A 22,701-nucleotide genomic window follows, 5' to 3' on the forward strand; every position below is an offset into this window, starting at 1 on the left:
CTGGCGTGCTAATCCTCCACGCTAATGTGTATCTGTTAAATGTGACGTCTCAGCTGAATGGCTCTTTATGGAGTCAATTTCAATTAGGCTGCAAGGCTTGTTGGACAAGTCCTTCAACACCCAATTCAGGAATCTTAATGGGATTAATTACACTCTTCTTCGTGCCAAAGATTAAAAAAAAAAAAAAAAAAGCAATGGGACTGACAGGAATGGAAAGATTTGGGTTTTAAATTCTCTGTCCTCCAGTAAAGTGTAGCAGTCACATTATCAGTCAGCATCCTCAGATCAATAGCATCAGAGTCATTCTTCTGAAGGTTTCAGCCAAGTGTCTGCTCGATAAAAGCGTCCTGACACAAACGCTTCACTTGATCTTTAAGGTTGGGGTCGAACTCACTGTGTGCTGTAAACAAACCCACGGCGAAGGCTGAAAGGCTCACTTCAGTGTTAATTCTCAGATTTTCAGATCTGCGTAATGCTTCGGGATGCCAGCTTCCTTCAAAAAAATCCTCTATGGAAACACGTTTGAGAGAAAGCATGAAATTCCAAACCCAACAAGCTTTACCGCAGTCAGACAGAGCAGCTACGCCTGCGTGTGTGGAGAGAGGGAGAATTCCTGTTTCACTTAGCAGATATGTGCCAGTATGTGCCAGATGTAGTCCAGGGAGGGGTCTCAGACAAATGTCAGGTTTTAAAAAGTAAATTTTACAGCCACACTTCCCTTTAGGGAAGAAACTAAATGTATGCACGTCTATTGCCGCACTTCAGGGCCAAACACAGGATTTTTTTTTTTTGGCACCTGGCTGCAAAGATTTGCTCCCGTTCAGCCAAAAGAGCATCGTTGAGGTTTGACACTGCTGTTGGCTGATCAGCTCTGGCTTGCAGTTCGATCCAAGCTGTGGGACGGGGTTGAGGTCAGGACTCTGAGCAGGCCAGTCAAGTTCTTGGGACATGGGGACATTGTAAAGTTGAAACAGGAAGGAGACAAACGCAAACTGCTGTCAGCACACAGTTGTCTCAAATATCATGTTGCAGCACTCACATTCAACTTTATTAAAACTAAGGGGCTCAAAAACTGCCCCTGACTAAAGGTACACAAAGGTATGTGTCCACATACTTTCGGTCACCACACAAATATATAATATGTCTGAAAGATCTCAACATATCTCACAAAAACCAACGGCTAAAACTAACCTAAACCTCGAATTCTGATTTCAAATATCCTGCTTTCTGAAACACAATGACGTCTGTGGGTGAGTCAGAACGTTTCAAACGCACCAAAATAAAACCACAGCTCCATTTGTTATGATCTCGAACTGACCCTTTAACAGGTGGCATCATTCGCTAATTATTTTTAACCGATCCCATCTGCTGTAATGCAGAGTTTTCTTCAAAAACCAGCGTTTGAAATATGCTTTCGCTGGACTGCAGCTCTGGATCGAAGTCACGGAGGCAGACTGAAACGTGCTCAGCTCAGGCAGCCTGGCTGGGTGGGAATTCTGATTTCAGATACTCTGGATCAATACGCAGCAGGAATCAAACTCAGAGCATCTGAGCAGGCCTGTAGACATTTGTTCGCTATAAATAATATCTCCAACATATGCACACAAAAACTGGAGAAGAAATTCTCAGCAATATCAAAGCCAGCTTCACGGGTCCTGCTGCTCTGTAGGAATTGTTCTGGTGTGTCTACACACAGTTGCCCAGAATTGTTTCAATGCTAATACGTTATTTAATACACATGTAGCACACACACACATCTGCGTTACATAAGTGTGTAGACTTCCTCTGCAGAGCCTCACTTCTATCTGCCAGCTCTCTGCCCTGTAGCGCTCGTGTGTGAGTGTGAACAAACCTGATTACCTGCCTGTTGTGATGCTGGCGGGGAGCCCGACCCGTCATACTGAAGCGATTCATCACTGTGACGGTGATTTCGGATCAAAGTGGTGATGCTGTGTGTGGGACAGACGTAGGACTGCTGAGGTCCTCAGCCTTCGACGGGCGGCTGCAGATGTTGAGGGTCGGACATAATAACTGTCTCTGATGTCAGGCTTCAGCAGCACTTTACTACAAAGGGCTCTGCGTCTTGAACATGCACAATACTAAAGACATGTCAAGTGTTTCTGAGTAATGTGTCCAAAAAATAAATGTATATCAATGGTGGCTCTGTAACAGTAAACAGTAAACAGGAGTGAAAGCTTCAGGTTCAAGAGATTAAAGGGGGAGACAAGACCAGACAAATAAAGGATTTGCTAATTACACTAAACATAAAGGACACAAAGAGCCCTCTCCCTCGAGCCATGAATCAGAAAATAATTCACATTTGTTATATAGAGAGGTAGGTATTGATATACAGTAAACTGATGCACCAAAAAAATCTTGAGGGTCTGATTGGGCTCTCTGGTGTCACTGAAGTCTGTCTCAGACTTTATGCCAGACTCTCAGAGACTCTGGGATCCTGGCAGAAGTGCAGCGTGGCGGGCTCAGGCTGTGATTTTAGTTTCACAGCTAACCTTGAGAGAAGAAGCCGAAGATCCTTTATTGAAAGTGGAAACACTGCACATTACAGTCCTCTTTGCTTCAAATGCGTATAAAAATAGCAGCTATTGGTGAAGTGGCTGTTAAATTAACTTGCTGTACTATAGCTGCCACCAGTTATTTATGAAATCTTGCAGCGCTAATGGATTCATTAATGACTTGTATGATTTCCTCTGCAGAAATCTCCCTGCTAAACGCTTCGAGCACCGTGTGAAGGCTGGCCTGCAGCTCAGCCCCGTCGACAGGCCTAATGTGGGGTCGTGTCCCAGTACATCTGCAGGGACGCATCCTGTCTGCAGCAGTGGGAGCCAAAGCTTTAATGGACAATGACTCCACCGGGGAGAGCAAGACAGGTGCAAGGCCGCTGGTGGCTACATCCTCCCTGTCTGTAAGAGGGGGGGCGGCTGTACCAGGAAACCTTGAATCTGCTGAGCAGCACTGGACAGGATATGTTGAAACGATAGATGGGAGTGACCTGGTGACTGTTCTGTAACTAGTAATGATTTTCAATATTGTCAGAGTTGCTTTGCCTGATGTTAGACACATTTTCTCTTTTGTTGCCACGGTGCTAATTCGTCAAAGCTGTAAACAAGCTGTGGCTCAATTTCTGGCTTTTTCTCTTCAGAACTCGCAGACTGAGAGCAGAACGGTCTCTTTGATCTGTGGTGGTGTGTGTTTATAACCCCTGGCCAATGGTAAAAAAAAGCACACATTCATCATGATAAGAGAGTTCTTGAAGTGCAAATGATTGTGTGAAATTGAAGGAAGGGGTAGAAGAGAAGCGGAATGATGAAACAACCAGCGGAAACGCAGCAATGCTCTGCTTTATGTTGAATAGTTCCACTGGTCGTCTCCACCCTCTGCTGCCTTCTGCATGCTGGTTGCACAAATAATTCACCACAAACGTGCTGATGAGAGCCTGCAGTCCCTCAATAATACCCTCATTTTATACTCACATGCCAGCATGATGTGTCCTCTGAGATCAGCGCTGACAGACACCATTAAGACAGGCACCCAAAATATCAGTGACCTCCCAGCATTAGTAACCCAGCTGTGAGTAATCACTTCACCAAGTAAATGAGGTTGTATTCATTTGGAGTGGGGCAACGTTTGGTGCCAGTGATGACTAACAAGCCCCTGCGTCTGCCAGGAAGTGTAAAAAAAAAAAAAAAGAGCAGACGCTTGTTGGACATTCAAAATGAAGCTGTTGATACAGTAAACGTGTGATCAGCAGGTGCTCTGCATGTGTCCTGGAAGAAACCAGTCAACCCAGTAACAAACCACAGTGGAAAAATTATCAACTTCTATCTTGTATCTCAATTTTTTAAACAATTTAAGTTGAAGTCAATTTCATTTCTACAACATGTCACAGCCTCCATCCTCTGAGCCCTGATTCATGTTAGGAAAAAAGACCCGAAGCAAAGACACAGAAATAAAAGAAGGAAACCAGAAAGGAAGGACAGAAGAAATGAGGCAAAGAGAGAAGGAAGAACAGAAGTGAAGGACAGAAGGAAGCACAGAAAGATTAAAGGAAAAGTTTTTCTTTCGGCTGGAGATTGACGCTGCTGGAGGCAGCAGCAGTTGCCAGGCAACCGCTGCTCTCATAAGCCGTCCATAAAACAGTCAGTCGCTGTTTACACACATTCACACTTTCAGTGGACTTTATGCTAAGCTAAGCTAAGCGTCTGCTGGCTGTAGCTTCGCATTTAATGAACAGACATGAGAGTGGAATCAGTCCTGTCGCCGAGCTCTCTGCTGGAAACTGAACACGTTTATTTCCCAAAATGTCCATCTGTTCCTGTAAGGTTCATCTGATATTTATACGTAAAATCTTATTATGAAAAGCAGCTTGGAGATAAACAAAAGGAAGTAAAAACAACATGTATTTATAAGAAGTTTTAGATAATAACAGTCATTAAAAAATGTACTAAGCTACAAAATTATGTACTTTTCATTGAAGTGTCGAACTGAATTCCTCTCCTGATCTCCAGCTCAGGACACGCCTGTAGAACATGGAGGATGACTTTCGGTCACAGGTGAAGAGGGTGGCGGTGTCCATGGGCACTTCACCCACAGAGCAGGACATCGACCACATGCCACGGGGGATGACAGCGCAGGGCGACACTGTGCATTAGTCTTTAATTAAGAGTGACTGATATGAGGAATGAGGAGGTGCTCAGGTGTGATGCTGACTTCACTGTCTGATGTCATCTTTTGGGATTATCTGCAGGAAACGGCAGTTCATGACCTCAGAGCGAAGAGAAGAAGCCATAAAGGTGCCCTACAAGATGCGTGACAAAGATGGCAGCTGCTACATAGAGTGGAAGAGATCAAGTATGAGCCCAACACTCATTTAAATGACGCTGATGCTTGTTTCTTCCAAACAAATATATACTTTGTTGCCAGGGCTCCTTAACTTCTTTGTCTTACTTTGTTATTAGTAGTGGTTGTACTGGCAGTACTAGAAATATAAAAAATACTTTTTACATAGTCATAATTATTAACTTGTGACATACAGAGTAAAAATCCAACCAAAGACAAAAAAAGAAAATGATGATGAAGATTTCTCTTTGTACCGACTGCAACCCCATCCACTCCTCTCTCTGAGGAGGAGGAGGTGGAGGCCATGACCCAGGCTGCTGACACTGACAGAGCCAGGTGCATCAGTTCCAGAGGCGGGGGCTTTTTCTACATTTTACACTCTGTGGTGTACTGGCCTGTAGTCGCCACTGAGGGTCAGCAGTAAGTAAAGCTTTATGTCTGAGGGAAGGATCAGTCACTCACTTCAGGCTTTACAGAGCTGAATATTACATTTTCCTTCAGAAAATAGAAGGCATGACATGATTTCTCACAGCTTTATAAAAGGCTATGATAACATCTCATAAGCTCAGCATGATGCAGAGACTCTGTCTTCATAACGTCAATATATTGCAGTCGTTTTGAAGTTATTAAAATCGTGCATACTTCTTATCACAGACAGCAAAAAGCCAAAATTAACTTTGGAAAATGCAGCTTCATTACATCCCTAATGCAGCCCCCAGCCTCACAGAAACACTCATATCTGACGCTATATGCCTCCATCCTCGCCCTGCTGAGGCTGAGGTCATGTGATCAATCTGTGCTCCAGAGTGTTGCTATAGAGACAGGAAAGCAAACTGTGGCATATGTGGATTCATCCGCTGCTGAAAATAGTCCCAGACAAATGCATTATTTCCTTCACGGAGGTTTCAATCACTTTGCTTCTCATTCAGGTATTCAACCTCTGCGGGGGCTTGAACATGGTCATTGAAAGCGCCTGGGTCATTTGTGCTCCTGGCTGTGTAACAGCGGTCATTAAAGTTACCTGAGGCCAGGTGTGAACGACAGTCTGGCTCGGTGCTTTTCCTCGGGAGGAGCTCAGGGCTCTGCCTTCAACTTCTTCCATACAAAGGCTGCCCACAGTGGGAGATGCTGGTGAGTCTACACACTGCCACCTGCTGGGGAATTTAGTAAACACATAAACACACATAAACAATAAGGTCATACCTATTGTCATCTCTTTTTTTAAAGAAAGGTTAAAAATACAGGAGATTTATAGAAACATATTTAAAGGGGAGGACAGCGGGAAAGAAGGGTAAAATACACTACTGTATAACTGTGCTGTGCTGAAAGTAGATGTGTTCAGACAGACCTCAATCAGTTCCCCTGTTTACATAAGATCTGATAAAAACTACAGTGGCCAGCTGATTTAGGACATTTTTGATTTTAGCATGTTCCTCCTGTTTTTTGTTGTGTTGCCAAATGACTCATTCATGATTCATTTAAAAATGAATCAGTGGGAACCAGAGGACAGTGAGGTATGACGGTGCTGACAGGTGGACGAACGCATCGCTGGTTTTGGCTTTTAATGAGATTTGCTCAGAAATATAAAATTACACCAGCTTTTGCCTTTACTCATATGTTTTTGTGAACTTTGTCAAGGACTGTGTAATTCTGTAAAGTGTGATATGAACAAATCCAGTCTAATCAATTAATATATAATATTAAAGCTATAAAAGGAGGCCATTATTCATACGGTATTTTCTGGTGGAGACAGACACACCAGCAACAGAGCTGAGGACCCTTTTTACGTTTTACCCTCTCTGGTGCACCAACCAGTCATAACCACTAGGGGTCAGCAGTTAGTAACGCTTCATGCTATCAGCTGCAGGTTTTCAAGGATGGATCATGTACATGAAGAGACTCAGACATGAAAGCTGCTTTCTCTGCCATATTTGTTTGTGTCTATCACGTTAAACACTCTCTGATAACAGAGGATGAGCTCAGCATGATGCAAATTCACTACAGTCATAATGGAAACACATGTAGGACATGTTGCCATGAGCCCAGAATTATTGCAAGAGCCAAAATTAATTCATCATTTTCCCAAGACCTAACGCAACAAATCAATAAATCAACCTCCCCTTAATGGAGTGTGCAGTGAGCTCATGAGGAAGTTTAAATCGTATTCAGCATCATCCACCAGAAACTCTTTGTTTTGATGGGAAATTCATGCAAACTGGGCTCCAAACTGATAATCTGTTCCCACTCCCTCATGCATCTGTTCATATTCCAGTCTGAACGAGGCCTCGTCTTGCAGGCTGGTGGCTGCACTCTACCAACTGCAGTATGTAATTGCAACGTCCCACTGCCAGACATTTTGGCAACGCTGCAAAGCCTGACTCATGGGTTCGGTAACTCCCTAATGCTGCCCCCACCCCGACCATACCACATCATGCACATCTGGCTCTTTGTGTCTCCCTCCCCGCCTCACAGAGCTCTCAGACATGAGGAAGACGAAGAACCGGAGAGGTCAGTCTGTGCTCCAGAGTGTTAGTGCAGAGAGAGTGTGAAAGAACGAGGAGGAGAGGAAAACCAGCCCTTCCTCAAGAATCCTCTTCCTGCAGGCTATTAAATGAAAACTAGTCGTTTGAAACATGGCTACTTTATTAGCTGACCGCCTCGTGTCCAAAACTAATGATTAACCCTTGATCTCAGTGTGTTTGTCTGCTAAAATTATAGAGGAGGTGTCAGCACACAACTGTCACCTGAATACATATGCACACTAAGGCGGCACGTTGGCTCAACAGAACACAAACAGAAAGTCTTCATCTTTTTCAGAGCCTGTGCTCCTGCTTCCTGTTGGAAGTTTCCTGGAAAAATAACGTCACGGAACCAATGACTGTGGAAATAAAGACCAATTCTGAGGCAGATATTTCATTTTGGTTAGTTGTGCTGAGTTTATAAAAAAGCTGATCTCTGGAGGAGTTTCCTAAAGATGATCTGCTCCATTTAAACTAAAATGAATGATCATTTTTCGGTACTGGAAACTTCAGTCTCCATATATAATGGGCTGCAAACTGCCTGTAGACAAATTTAGCATTTTTGCAAATTATCTCTAGGTTACACTCGCACTTAATTGGTGTTAATTAAAAGGAAGTGTGCAGACTGAACGCTCTCCATTTCCCTGTAATTAGTACCAAATGACAGAGTCCTCTCCAGGAATCTTTACAGCTACGTATCTGTTACTTTATGGGAAATTATACAAAACTATGGGACCTATAAGTTTCAAGACAAACCAAGAAAGAATCACAAAACACACTGAGATAAAATCACAGTTTCCTTTTATACAGATTTGAAAAAGGTGGAAATCAGTCAGAAATTGCACTAAAAAAGGTCTCCCCCCTTTCTCTGTTACTTTTAAAAAAAAATATGATCCAATGCTTCAGATGCCTGGATCCTTTAGTCTGAATATGCATTGATTTGATATTATACAAAAAGTTAATTTAAATAAAGATATTCCCTGATTTGCAGTGTCTTTGGTTGCTGTTTTCTTCCCTCCATCTCAGACCTACAGTATGTTGTCGATTGCATCGGTACAATAAAGTTTATCTTATCAGTTGGAGTCAAGTGCGGGTGTGAGAGGAGTGGCAACAATAGCTCATAAATAACTTTGACCCTTCATGGTCACAGCTGAGAGGAGTCCAGGTGTGGCAGCAGAATAAGCAGATTCCACCTGACGAGTCGTCGGCGAACGTCCTGAAATCCGGAGTGACGGAGCCACTGGCTTCCATGCTAGTGTTGTCATGGAAACGGCCACCTCACCTCAGTCACAATGCTTCATCCAAACTGATTCACATTAAAAGGCACTGAAAGCCCACACAGTGTTGCTGTCGTCACAGTGCGGCACCTTGTAAAAGAAAGGACACTTGTGTGTTTCCAAAAACTAAAAACACAGAAAAAAAAAATAAGTTAAATCTCTCAAACTAAATCCGCTTTCAGGTTCAAATGTTTGTCCCAGTGAGTTTCCACAGTAAAACATACACAGACAGACTCATAGAGAGAACATAATCTGAGTAAATGTCAGAATAGACTTTGGCCACTGCCAGCAGCGCTCTGACCGTCTATTTAGGGCGGGGAGACAGGATATTTTAAGCAAGTGGCCAACTCAATTGCAGTCTTGTCCCTTGTCAACACACGGTATCACACTAACAAGAAATCCACTTGAACTCTGCCAGAGACTGATTGTATGAAACGCTCTGACATCATCCCGTAAACAGGGTTTCGGTGATTCGCAGGTCAAAACAAGTAAACTGGGCTCAAATGAGCCACGGTTAACTTCTGTTTCAGCAACATTTCCAACAGCAGTTCAGTTTGTAGCAGCTTGCCACGACACTTTGAAGTGTAGTTCCTCATTGCTAACAGCTGTGAGGCTGCAACCATCAGGGATCAGATTTGATATGGATCCAAGTTTGTGTCTGATTCTCTGCAACCAACAATATTAACCAGACGTGGTCAATAAAAACCAATAGAAATCAAATGATGGTAGACTAATTGCCTAAAACATGTTATTTGAACCCCTAAATGTGAGGAACGGTTCTGGGATCTGGGACCAGATCCCACAAACTGCCTCCCCTCAGCTGGATTAAGGCACTTTCAGCTGATGCTGCTTTCACATGTCGTCAGCAGAATGGGACGACCTGGAACGACCCCAGAGAGCGTTGAAGCAGCATGACAGTTCCTCCCACTGCTCTCCTTATAGTCACACAATTTAATTAGCACCTTCACAATGTTTGCTTGTCTAGCGCGGTTTGCTAACAAGAGAACTCAGAGACGATGGAGCCTTTCTTCCAATAGTTTGTTGACCGTTAACGTCAGAAATTCCTGATATCGCTGATGAGGAATTAAAACTGGAGATTTTTCATACTCGATCGCTCATAAATAAGCCTATTGTCAGCTTGGAGTTAATGCTAACATTGGCATGCTAACGTACTGATGTATAGCAGGTGAAATATTTCCTGTATTATGTTAGCGGGTTAGCATGCTAACATTTTGTTATTAGCGAAGTAGCGGAGGTCAATGTTGATATTTAGTCATGAAATATTGGACAAATACATTTTTTTGATTAATAAATTCTAACCTGATGAAGGAGCAGGATGAAGAATCAGGAGATCAAAGTCGTTAAGATTCATCCTCTGAAGACCTAATTACCTACCAAATTAAATGATGATGCATTCATGAATTATCAGCCAGCTGATCTTTTTCGCCATTTCGTCTGGTTTTAAAAGTCTGGACCTACTCTGACTCACAAATCACCAAAAAACATGTTTTCAGGTGGAATGAAATGTTTGAATTAATCTTTGTTTCTTCAGGAAAAGAAAACTTCTGCTGCTCTCAGCAGAGTCGTCATTTTTCCTGCTACCACGTTCCCGTGCTGGTGAAGGGATGACGTCGTTTCCGCTTGACCTGAATTCACTTGTGCATGTACAGTCGGATGAGTCCCGCCTGGTTCAGCTGCTGCCACAGAGTCATTTCCATACGCAGGTCGTGGTTGATGAAGAAGCCCACCTGGTGGTAGCTGCTGTCGTAGTAGTGGTCAGAGTAGTTCTTATAGTCCGGGGTCATGAAGCCGTAGGCGCTCACCTTCATCAAGAGAAGAAACACAAAAGCTGCAGTCAGAATCAGAAATTCTGTCATCTGATCACCCGAAAATCTAAACAGCCTTTATGAGCTCCTTCATGTTTTGACTTGAGTCTGAATCTTTTCCAGCTTGTGTTCATTCCCACCACAGACGGGTTGAAAAACAGGTTTTGGAAGTGACAACATGCTCTGAAGGAATCTGTGTGATCTGACACATAAATCGTACAGTTGGCACAGGACTCGTGCACTGTTACAGAGCAGGGGGAGCCGCTATCAGCGCCTTTTCAAGGCCGCGCTGCATCAGACATACATGCACAGACGTCAGCTGATCAAAGAGCTGAAGGAGTCAAAACATTCTCACGCTATCAGGCAAGCGTAGCCTTGCCCCATAGCGACACTGGCAGAACTGTGCAGCACAGTAACCGTGAACTCTACCTTGTCGCAGGTGTGCAGTGCAGCCAGCAGCATCACAGCTCCTGTAGACGGACGGTAGATGTCCTTATATCTGGTTTTCAGAGCATTAGAACGAAGGAATCTGAAACAAATGAGACACAGAAGCTGAGATGAAGCGGACACAGAGGATGTAAGAGCTGAAATCTGATGATCTTCTCCGTCATTGTGTGGGAACTTCCCTCTGCAGCACACTCTGCTTCTCTTTTAATCTCATTTCCAACTATTTGAAATGTGAGCTGCGCTTTCATTCTGTTCACCTGCTCTCACCTGTTTCTGAGGTAACGGATGAAATCTGGGTGGTACATCTTCAACTTCTCTGCTGACACGTCCTCTCCAAAGTACTTGGTTGGACTGTGGAGAGCAATGAAATATGGCGTTACTGCAGAAACCACACAATCACCAACATTTACGAGTTCAGAAAGAGGAAAAGTTTATCAGGAAATAAAGTTGTTGGATAAGAAAATTTTGCCGCGTGCTGCACAATAAGAATACATGTCTACTGCACATGCTAGAGTTAGCACAGTGACACGGGCTGCAGCAGGCTGTGAATGTGGAAGTTGTAAAGATTAGAGAGCACTAACTGATCTTCTGTCTTACACAGGAAATCTGCTCTGCATATAAAACAGCTGTCTGCGCTGGCTGTACTACACACTAAAAGTCATGTATCTCTCTTTGAGCAGCGCGGCTTGGAGCGGGAGTAGCAGAACATGTTCATAGAAAAAATGTGTACACACTGGAAAACTGTAAAAAAAAATGTGCATGTGTACAAAGACTTAAGCCTTCAATTAACGGCAGTGTGTTATATTACTTTATATATGCATGATATCATTGACATCTGTTATTAATGCATTAACATGTGAGCTGAATTTTCATTCACATCATATGAGACAGAGACCGGATGAGGGAAAGATTCCCATTTCTAAAACTTTGCTCGAGGTTGAGCTAATTTTGCCTACTTCATGCTGCTGAACGCTGCATCATATCGGATAAGCTGCCCGTATGTTTTGAATGTAAAATCAGCCATCAGATGTATGGTGTGGCTGTAAAAACTTCTCTCTGACATGTAATGAAGTAACAGATATCACAGAATTGTAGTTACTTCAGTACTCTTCATTAAAGAAAGTATGTTATTTTCCACTGCCACGCGTACGAACATCTATCATGAAGAGAGAAAAAAGGCGGAACATGAATGTCTGAACCAAACTTCATGACAGTTTCATTCAGCAATTGTTGAGACATTTCACTCTAAACGGCAAACGTAAAGCTCGCAGGTGCTAAAGGAAAAGTGAGGGGATCAGCAAAGTCAGTCGGGTTCATCCTCCGGGGACCACGAATGACAATCCATGCAGCATGAGGTGAGAAATGTATTTGAATCTGGACAAAAATGCAATGTTGCTAGCCCGGCTAACAGGTAAGCTCAGAATGTTCGAGGTGTTGGCTGAAGATTCTGTCCAGAAGAACAATAAGAGGATGCACGATAACACGATCTGCTTACTCTTTGGTGCGCTCGGGCCCTCTCGGTACAGGAGTGTGTGTCGCTGCAGCCTTCATCAGCAGGTAGTCCCGGTCGTGATCTGGCAGGAAGACGTACCGTGTTTCCTGTTGGGGAGCAGCAGAGCGGGATGTGGCCCAGGCCTCATTCTTTGGCATCATCATTTTAGCATTTTGCGGAGGAAAGACTGTCCTGACCTTAGAAAGGGGGGGTCCCCTGTACCCGGCGCCTGCGTAGCTCCTCATGGAGTTCATCAGCGTATTGGTGGAGAATGTGTAGTGGGTGGTCCGAGAGCCCACGTCCTGCTCAAAGCCCTTAATGATGGCCCCGTTGGTCCTGAAGATCACAGATGAGAACACAAAAACAGCTTGTTATTGATTTAGTTCTATTGTGAAATCTGCCTTCTGACAAAAACCAGACCAGAACCAGAACCAGAACCCGCCTGGGCAGCTTTTTATGGCCTCTCAGACCCAAACCAAAACACACCAGTTGATGTTGGTGTTCTTTAAAGTTCTTTTAAGATTTTGGGGCCCAATTTCAATATTTTGTGATTTAGATGATTAAAACATAGAACAAATACTCAAAGGCACGATTCCAAACTTTGAATTGAATTTGGGGCACTGTAATTATAATTATAATTATTACACAAATGGGAAGTGCTAAGAAATATTGTAGGACACTCACCATTCAAAATATACTTAAGTTGAATTTATTATCTCGCAAATTTATGATTTTCATAATCCCCAAATTTGTTACGAATTTCAGAATTTGGTATTTTGCCAATATTGCATCTATATAATATAATAAATCCACTAAAATATTGAAATTTAGTTGCAAAATCTGAACGTGCAAGTCAAAGAATCACTTTTGTGTTTTACACTGTTCAGGGCCAAAAGATGCTCCAGCAGCAGACTCCTGCAGACATGTGGCCTTAGAAACGTGTTTTTGTGTTGAACCAACAAACAGCAGTTTGGATTCCAGAGTCAGTTTCTACCTGAAAACATAGTGATGGGCGTCGATCTCCTTCCCTTTCTTTGAATCCTTCAGTATCCCACCGTTCCCCACCACAGCACAGCGGCTGCACTCTGATTTATTTCTGCGATCCTTCCAGTCGTCCAACATCTGCCAGTTAGCAGAAGAGTTGAGGACAGAAAGAGTTTCCACCAGCGCTGTTGACACGGAAAACAGAATTAATCTGGATGAGACTTATTTAACACAGTCTTAAAGGTTTTCAACAAAATCCTTGAATCATGAGAAAAAGATTTAGCAGCTGAACCGCTGATTGTTTTTGTGACTGCATCCGCCCACAGATTCAGTTAGCCGCGATTGGTCTGAAAGAAAGGAAAGCCCCCGAGGCTGCACGTGTGGGCACACAGGCAGGAAGCTGCCACTATCACCACGATAAGCATCTTAACTGCGATGAGGCCCACAAGTCCTCAATCAAATTACCCAAAATACTTTGCATCCTCTGTCTGGATCTATTTGGAATGCAAATTTTAGAGCTTTAGATGGCCGCCTGTGTCTCCACGACGATTGTAATATGAGTGTATGTAAATTATATTTGCATGAAAAAAAGGTTTTCCAAAGGGGAACTCCTGTTTCAGTCGTTCACGACTGAGCCTTTCGAGGATTCACCCAATCATGATCCAGTTTATATCAAAAAGGATTAGCAGGTTTACACAAACGTTTTTTGGAAATGAGGTTTAAAATCAGATAGAAAACAGAAAAAGAGCTAAAAACTGAAATTCTTAGTTTAAAAAAAGTGAAAAACATGTAGGAACAACAAAAGCAAAGACTGACTTGCATAGTCGAGTCCCCCCCAGCCGTGGGCTCCTGGGTACCGGCTCAGACGCTGGTGCTGCTCACGAGTGACGTGTTCGGCCCACTGCAGGACCGGAATGTGCTTCAGAAATCTCCCGCCAAATTCAGTTTTTGCGACCCGACCTCGGACACCGTCTGGGCAGTCCTGCGTGAAGCGGACGACACATGATCAAACTACGTTCAGAAAAGCCTAATGTTCACTCTGCAGGACGTACGGTACCATACAGTCACATCCCACATGATCATTGCAAAGCCAGCATCATTAGTTCCACTTGGCGGGTTGCACAGCCTCGATGCTAACCTCCAGACTCTCACCGGAGGCAATTATCTAATCGTTACACGGCTGCGAAAGAGCAACGCAGGCGACAAGAGACATATTCATTAAAACATGTTCATGGACACACTTAGCTGATGCATGAAATATAGAGGACGTGTGGGCAGAGGGGGAGGCGTGAAGCGGTTCCACACATGCACGCACACAAACACACGCATGGCACTGAGCCTATTAGCAGCTTTATCTCGTTAATTGTGTTATCTGCCTCTGGTTCTCTGTGGAATCAATGATCGATTCAGCCCGTGCACACACTCTTCTTATGTAACAACTGCAGCTTCACTGAGCCGACAGTCTTTAGGACAGGAGTGCAGTGTGCGCGTGGGGGGAGCTTCACATGAGAAACACTGGGATTCACCACATGGATGCATTGTTTCATGAAACTCCTCTGAAACCCCTCCCATGAGACGTCCAAAGACTTTGAGGCAGACTGGAGAAGTGTTTCATCTGGTGGATTTCTCAGAGGACCATCTGATGATGCTGAAGAGATTCAGCATAGATGACACATTCAGGGAATGTGTGTGGGGGAGGGGAGGTGGGTGGAGAAACAGAGCCAGGCTGGAGGAGACATGACTCTGTTTTTTATGACATTTACTGGGAGGCAGACCCACCCAGTGCAACCGCCCTGTGACAGCATCTGCAGCCTGATGAAGACCACAAGTGTTTGTGATGATGCTCCACAGATTGATCCACCACAGCCGTCACTAGCTGTTGGTTTGGGTAATCTCAGGGCCGTTCCCACCGTAACTCATTAATTTTATAAAGGATAAGACTGGTGTAGCATTAACCAGCCGGGCGAGGTCAGAGCAAGGGCACCAGGCGTAGGTGGGTAGGAAGTAGGGAAGGGGCCACTGGTACCTCCACCTTGCGCCTTTGGTCTGCATTCATTTTAAATTGTGCATCTTTGAGAATCACACCAGCAGCAACTCCAAAGTGGTTTTATTTTAAATGTTATGCATTGTCTTTATTTTTATTTTTATCTTTATTCTGACATCATTATCAAGTTGATTTTATACTCCATCTTATTTCATATTAACTTTTTATGCCTGGTTTTATGTCCATTCTGTCTTAAAATCTGTTGAGCTGCATTTCCTGTATGAATAGTGCCATACAAATAAAGCTTGTTATTATTATTAATCAGTGTTTATGTCGCAGTGGAGCACACGACAGGTGAACTGTGCCAGATTTGCTCAGTCTGTCTCACCAGCCTCACATGGTCACGTCTAGCCTGTGGTAATGTTGACATATAATATGTCCTCGTTTGATAGAAGGCACTTTGTGTGCATTCACGCCTGATAGGTCTTCTTCCCCTGTGCCACAGAGCTCCACTGTTGTCCTGGCTGACATGTTCCTCCACCACCACGAACACTGTCCCCATCAAACGCCCTGTTTACACCTGCTGCTGTTTAAAGAGCTCTCACACTGAAAGTACAGAACACATGTGGTCTTTTTAAAGATCTACATCTACAGTGGGAGCTAAAGGGCTTGAGGCTGAGTTCCGCAGACAGAAAAGGGAAGTCTGAGAAACACTTCGTTGTATCTGCAAGATCAAAAAAATCCACATGAAAAGGAGGCAGTGACAGGACATAAGCAGCATACTGTAGAAACTTCGCTTCCATCTGCGTTGTCTCCTTTTAGGTGCTGAAAACACATAAACCATCCAGATTAAGACAAGCAACAGGCTGAACTCACCGTTTGTGGTGGGATGTCTCCACTCATGTAAGTGTCTCCGATGAAGGGAGGCTCTGTGGGTCCGGCTGCCTGTGTGGGCTGCCGAGGCTTCACTGTGGGGCCTTTAGTGCCGGTCTCAGCCTCACGATCAGACCCGGAGCTGCTGTTAGACACATTCGGGGCCTCGTTCTCTGCCGCTTTGTGTTCAGCTGCGGATGTTTGAGTCTTTAAGGTTGGAGTCTGTGTGGCACGCGTGTGTTGATGCAGAACTGTGAGCTCTGGGTGAAAGGTGGAGGCGGGGGGCGGGCGGCTCCACCGGTCACTGTTACTCTTTCTGTCAAGAGGCTCCTCAGAGTCTCGTGAGCCGCTGAGGAAGACAGAACAAGATTTGGCGGTGAGCCCGGCGAAGTCGCTGCTGGAGATAAATCATCTGAAACTCTCTCTCTCCACATGCAACTCATGTGGCGAGGTGCACGTTCTTAAAGGAGCAGCTCAACATTTTTGCTGTCTTAAAGAAGGTTAGATGAGGAGACTGGTTCAACTCTCATGTCTGCCTATTGAATTTGTAGCTTGATCCAACTTAGCTTAGCTTAGCATAAAGACTGGGGGAAGAGGGAGAAAGGCCAACCTCTATCCAAAGATAATCAACACATTATATCTATTGACATTATTACATGTATTTCTTTTATGCATAAGTTGTTATTGTGTGTTCAGTGTTGAGGGATGGGACGCAAATAAAGGACGTGTGTGCTGTGTTTCTGAGAACATTGTGAACAGGATGCGTCTGAGGCTAAAAACCACCAGCAGCTAAGTGACAAAATGTGTCTCTCTTAAACTGGGTGAAGCAACCATTTAATCAAGTTTAGAGCTTTCCACACAGTGACACATTAATTATGAGAAAATGAGAATATCTGATGTTGAACTGTTTGTTGATTTATGACTCAGTTTCACATTTCACAACTTGGAAAAGTTATTACAGCCATGAAGAAGAGGGTGGAGTAAAATCTGTTTTCTATTCAATCAGCTTCTCATTAGAAGTGACGGAGTTGCACATCAGCGCAGAGCTGGAACAATAATCATCATTTTACACGAGAGAATTCAGTATTTGTGTTTTTCTCACTGGTTTTAGGTTCATGGGGCCTTGATGGAAAATGATTAATCTGTGACTAATGATTGTTTTCATTATCAATAAGTCTATTCATTATATGTTTTACAGTTAATTATTAACAGATCAGGAAATAGTGAGTTATCACAGTGTCCCACCAACAACCCAAAACCCAAAGATTCAGTTTACTGTGATATAAAAAAGAGGAAAACTCACATTTGAGATGCTGGAAAGAGCAAATAAATGACTTGAATACTAATTCTGAAAATTGTTGGCTATTAATTTTCTGGTGATCAACTCAACGTTAAAATCCACTAATTGTTTCCTATTAAAAAAAAATCTAACTCAAGATGCACTTACTAGCTAGCTAACAGATGGTGTAACTAAGCATAGCACTTCAGTCACATGATCACAGGTGATTGTAAAGGTGCGGGTTAAAGAGCTGAACGTTGTGGACAAAGCTCATAAGTGGACGTTCCCACGATCAATAAAGTCTGCTCAAAAACAGGCGGACGAGGCAGATGAAGCAGATTTAAACTCTCTCATTTGAAACAACAGCAATGTTTTCTCCAAACTTTAATATTATTTGACTTATTTAGTCAAATACTGAGAGCAGAGAGAAATCCTGCTGTTCGTGGCAGAGAGGAAAGCTGCAGTCTGAGGCGAACACTGATGGACTCTGCAGCTGCTGTTATCACTGCCGCCAGTGTGTAAACCTCATAAAGTTGCTAATGAGGCACAAATGCAATGAGGAAGCTGAACTGAGTGTAACTGAAAGCTTCACCTGCAGAGAGGCTGTGAAAAAAGACAGGTATATTTATTTACTTCATGAAAATGTTTTTTTCTATTTTTTCCACTAAATAGTTGCATATTACAAAGAATATATACGTATTTAATATGCACAATCTTAACGGTGGTCTGCATATAATGTAGATTTATGTCAATATTCACACAGCTCTTTGACAATACTGTATCTAAACGGGGTCGAGGCAAAAAGAAAGACATTTATTGAAAAATATATTTGTGTTTCATTTTAAAGGCTCGTCAGTGCAGTGAAAGGCGACAGCGGGGAAGTGAAGTGGACTTTCACGTGGTTATTTTTACGCAGGCGTTCAGATTGAAGACCTGTGAGCTCCACATGCCCAAACTTGGCATTTAGCGTCTGAAACAGACCTTTGAGAAACAGCCATGTTTTCCATTTCTTTCCCCCAACTTAATGCATCTTATCTGGAGCTGCTAGCTTTTAAACCTGGAGCGCTGCCCGTTACAACAAAGCTTACGTTTCACATGCGCGTGTTGTGAGAGACCACCTCCAGTGAAACAACTCCAGGAGCTTTTTTTCATTAGTGCAGCCGGAGCGCTGTGTGCCTCCTTTGTTAAAAACCACAATGACACAACTAGAGGGGGGAATAAGTGCTGGCTTCAAAAAAAAAAAAACATGGAACTCTTCATACCACTCAGAGTTTAACCCTTCAACCTCGTCCCATCGTACCGCTGGATCTGACCTCAGGTCTGTACTGGAATAAACTGCCTGCACTCCTCATCTGTCTATGATTTAGGCAATTTGAACCCATATGAATTCTATATCCAGAGCAGGCAAAGTGCTGATAGTGAAGCATGTTTTGACCTATTTTCTCCATCAGCTTCTTAAAAGAGAAACTGGCCCTCAGGTTTAATATGAGAGCGTTCACATTCTCATCAGTCATCAGATCACTCATTAACAGAGTGACCCGTTATCATTGGGAAACTTATTTTTCTAAAAGCCCCGACACTTAACAGGGAAGTGGCTGAATAGGTGAACAAATATCGGTCACACAAAGGCTGCGTTACAAACAGATCGGAGTGTGACAGACACGAGACGCAGCTGAAAATCCTCATGCGTTGACGTCCAAACTTTAACACTGACTGTTGCTTATTTAGTCAAATATTGGATGCAGAGAGAAATCCTGTCATGTATGGCAGAGAAGAAAGCTGCAGTCTGAGGTGCACATTGACCCGTATGGACAATCACTGCCGGCAGTAAGCAAACCTCATAAAGTCAGGTAACAAGGAAGTTGAATGCATTGTAACTGAAAGGTTCACCTGCAGAGAGGCCGTGAAAACAGCTTTTTCATATAAGAGTTTGCAGACAAGACGAGAGACAGATGAAATACACTGAAATTAAACCACCTTCATGAACCGCGTGCACATGTTGCTCTCCGGCCCCATTCTATGTTTAGTTTTGTCTCATTTTTTCCTTCGTTAATAATAAATAAGTGTATTTATTGTAGGATCCAGTGTTTCTGAAGCTTGAGCCAAACTATCTGAGCCTCTGCTGCATCAGTTCGGGTCTGATAAGTCTATCAGATTTCTCTCAGCTTCCTTTAAAACAGCCCCCCCCCCGTAATATTCCTCCACAGCATCTCTCACATTCCTCTTTAACTCTCACAAAACATCTCTGCGACCAGACAACCTTCTTGAACTGTCTGGCGACTCTCAGCCATGTGACTGTAGCATAACAAAACGATGCCGTCCGGCTGCGCTGTGGGTCGTGTAGGATGCAGCGTCGCGTGTTTTAATCTGTCTCTCCAAAGTACGCTTTTAACTCAAGTCCTTGTATTTAATTTTGGGGTCAGAGAGTTTGCAGACTGCTGCTGCTGCTGCTGCTGCTGCTGCTCTCTCAGGCCCACCAGCTTCACTTCCTGTTGCTTTGGGGAGCTTTTGTATTTGGTTTGGTCCTCAGCAGGTGAAATACATGATCAGCTGGATTTAGGTCATGTGACTAAGGTGGCCGGTAATGTTGCCTTGTTGCCTCATTGTATGTTTCAGATCACCGTCCTGCTCCTGTTAAAGGAATATGTGTAAAAAACGGCTGCAAGTTTGCCACAGTTCAGCTAACTGAATGCAAACACCTTCACAGTTTGACCTCACAGTCGTTTATCCAGTGTGTGTCGTGTGTCACATCAAACGTGTGTGTAAAACATCAGCGCAGGTTTTGTTCCTTCGCTCACCTGCCCGCTCCCTGTATGAAGCCATTGAAGTGTTTCAGGGGCACTCTGGACCAGGACAGAGGCCTCTCCAGGTTCACACACAGGATGTAGACAACCAGCAGGGAGCCGACGGTCAACACGCCGAGCACCAGCCTCTTCTGGAGCGCCATCCCCGTCAAGGCGTGTGTGAGCAGCAGGCTGCTTGTGCTCGCGCTGCCCTCCGCTCCGCCTGAAGGAACATGAGGAGGCAGAGGATGGAGGCAGGCGAGGATGCCGTCCTCCTCAGGACAGTCTGGTTCTGGTCAACCAGGGGAAGGGAGGCGGGAGGCCAGTGATTGCGGGGATTTAATTAGCCCACAACAGGACCTGGGCTCCACTCTGGGCTTCTCTCAGCACAACTACAGTGGGAGGGAGATAAAAAGAGAGAGCTGGAACGAGAGCAAAGACTGAAGGGGAGGGGAGGATGGAAGAGGAAACTTTATCTTTCAGTGTCAACAGCGTCCCAAATAATCCCTTTTTAATGAAACCTTTGCTCGTGCTCCTGCACAGAAAGCACAGAGTCACAAGCTTCATACCCTTTTACATCATGCTTTTACTCTGATTTTCCCCTCCTTCTTTCCTTCCTGCTCTCGCTGTTCTTGCGAGACACAAAAGAGGAAACGCTGCAGCTCCACACGGCCATATGTAAAGGAACCACACACTGAGAAGAGCTGAGCAGCAGCAAACTGGCTGCTCTTAAAAAGCTGACAGGATTCAAAAACCTCAAGTCAGCTGCAGCTGATGGGCGACAACAAATGCAGGAGGCCAGAGAGATCGCTGAACAGGAAACGCACTCCTATTTGTCCCCGTCTGCTGTGGTAAAATGGACGTTTTGAGTCTCTAGAGGTCTCACCAGAAGTTGAAGCCATTAGCATACACACTGAGCACCACCCCTCTCCACTTCTCACCTCTTTGTAAGTAGTGTAATAAACACAGCCTGAGGCCAGGAGCTGAGATCTGCTCTCTAAACCTCTCTGAAGTCAAGTCTCGAGCTGCTTTCCTCTCCACAGTGATCACTTAATAAGTGGGTTAATAAGGAAAAGAATAACAGTAACAATAATGTGACAATGCGAGTGATAGTTTCCCAGGCTGGTGCAGAAGCTCCTGGCTGAAGCTAAATGGGGAATGGAAAGAATGTGTTGCAGTGATCCAGTGATAAACTCAGCTCCCATCTCTCTGATAACATAATGACATAACAGCAAAACTCAGAGGGAACTTGTGTGTTTTTGTGAATAAAAAAAATAAAAATACAGCTTCTAGTTTTAGCAGATATTTCTACTTTAAATAAAAGGTCACAAAAGTGAGTAAATAAACTGTAACATGGCTGGCAAAGAGCTAAATATAAGAGGGGATAGAAAACACACATGCATCAGACTGTGACAAATCGTGACTCAATCTCTCTTCCTCTACAGTCAGAGGACTCTACTCTGTGGTGTGTCTGTTCCCGTCAAACAGAAACAAAGCTCTTCAAACATGACACAAACGGATCAAACAAAGAAACATGTCTGTCCTCTCACCGGCACACAGTCTCGCGTCTTCTGTGGTCTCGGTCTTCCCCTCATGATGGTTGTGATGTGGACATATTCCTTTAAGTTGGAGCTCTGCTGCTCATCTAGTGTGGAGCGACTGCGCTGCCAGCCTCGACACTGTATGGGCGGGACCATTGTGAAATGAGCAACAGCTGCTGGCAATTGGTCAACCCCCTCAGCTCCAGAGCATGAGGGTGGGGGGGGGAGGAAAGAAGCCCACTCCAGGCTGCAATAAAGTTAGACATGAGCAGGCAGCTCTAAGGATCTCTGCTATGCTCACAATGTGTGGAGACCCTGAATCACCACACTAATGACAGACAGGAGACACACACACACACACACACACACACACACACTCATATGTATGAATGTATATACACACTGAAACTGTCAGGTGACAAGCAGGAACATGCAGCTCACACTTCTGCCACACAGCTTTTTAAAAATCAAGACAGGAAGACTCTCCCTCCTCATCCAGCCTCAGCAGAGCCCTTCGCTCCATCCACCCAGCCAGTCAGCTGGGCCCTCGGTGCCAAGCGAGAGCCAATGGTCGGTGTGCCTCACGGGTTTAGTTTCCTCTGTGAACAGAGAGGAAACGCGCTGAAAGGGGAGACACGTTTCAGTACGCGCCACCGGTTGCTTTGGCAGTCCAGAGGAAGTGAGCTAGCTGGAGGGCGAGGAAGAAAAACGGGGGAAGGAGAGGAAGAAGAAGAAGAAGTGGGTCAGCTCTGGACATTATTCCAGATTTATAGGCTGAAACATCCCCGAGGTGGTTTTAACTCGTCTCCATAAAGGCAGCTAAGAGGAATTAAGGACAC

At 44.2% G+C, this 22,701-nt stretch overlaps 2 protein-coding genes across 4 annotated transcripts; one reads left to right on the forward strand and one right to left on the reverse strand.

Moving 5' to 3' along the window:
* Window positions 1-4,511: 4,511 nt before the first annotated feature.
* On the reverse strand, window positions 4,512-21,994 carry st6galnac (ST6 (alpha-N-acetyl-neuraminyl-2,3-beta-galactosyl-1,3)-N-acetylgalactosaminide alpha-2,6-sialyltransferase). 3 transcript variants are annotated; one of them, XR_006007875.1, is made up of 12 exons: window positions 21,872-21,994; window positions 20,337-20,713; window positions 16,263-16,608; window positions 14,219-14,384; window positions 13,413-13,587; window positions 12,616-12,754; window positions 12,422-12,525; window positions 11,194-11,277; window positions 10,909-11,008; window positions 10,300-10,476; window positions 5,879-6,008; window positions 4,512-4,759 (listed from the first exon to the last, which is right to left on the reverse strand). XR_006007875.1 is itself a non-coding variant. In XM_041962425.1 (11 exons), exons 2-10 carry the CDS (start codon window positions 20,483-20,485, stop codon window positions 10,306-10,308), a joined length of 1,434 nt encoding a protein of 477 aa, XP_041818359.1. In that variant the 5' UTR covers window positions 20,486-20,713; window positions 21,872-21,994; the 3' UTR covers window positions 8,161-8,779; window positions 10,300-10,305. The 3 variants fall into 3 exon arrangements, 2 of the variants coding, with proteins under 2 accessions (XP_041818359.1, XP_041818358.1); XM_041962425.1 differs by lacking the exons at window positions 4,512-4,759; window positions 5,879-6,008 and adding an exon at window positions 8,161-8,779; XM_041962424.1 differs by lacking the exons at window positions 4,512-4,759; window positions 5,879-6,008 and having other exon boundaries at window positions 8,161-10,476.
* LOC121625239 (parvalbumin-like EF-hand-containing protein) lies at window positions 4,548-5,281 on the forward strand. The gene is given in 4 exon segments (XM_041963319.1): window positions 4,548-4,669; window positions 4,766-4,857; window positions 4,860-4,869; window positions 5,098-5,281. Coding segments are annotated over 4 exon segments (408 nt in total).
* Window positions 21,995-22,701: the final 707 nt, after the last annotated feature.

The sequence above is a fragment of the Chelmon rostratus genome, chromosome 21 (genome assembly GCF_017976325.1).
Source record: "Chelmon rostratus isolate fCheRos1 chromosome 21, fCheRos1.pri, whole genome shotgun sequence".
Classification (NCBI taxonomy): domain Eukaryota; kingdom Metazoa; phylum Chordata; class Actinopteri; order Chaetodontiformes; family Chaetodontidae; genus Chelmon; species Chelmon rostratus.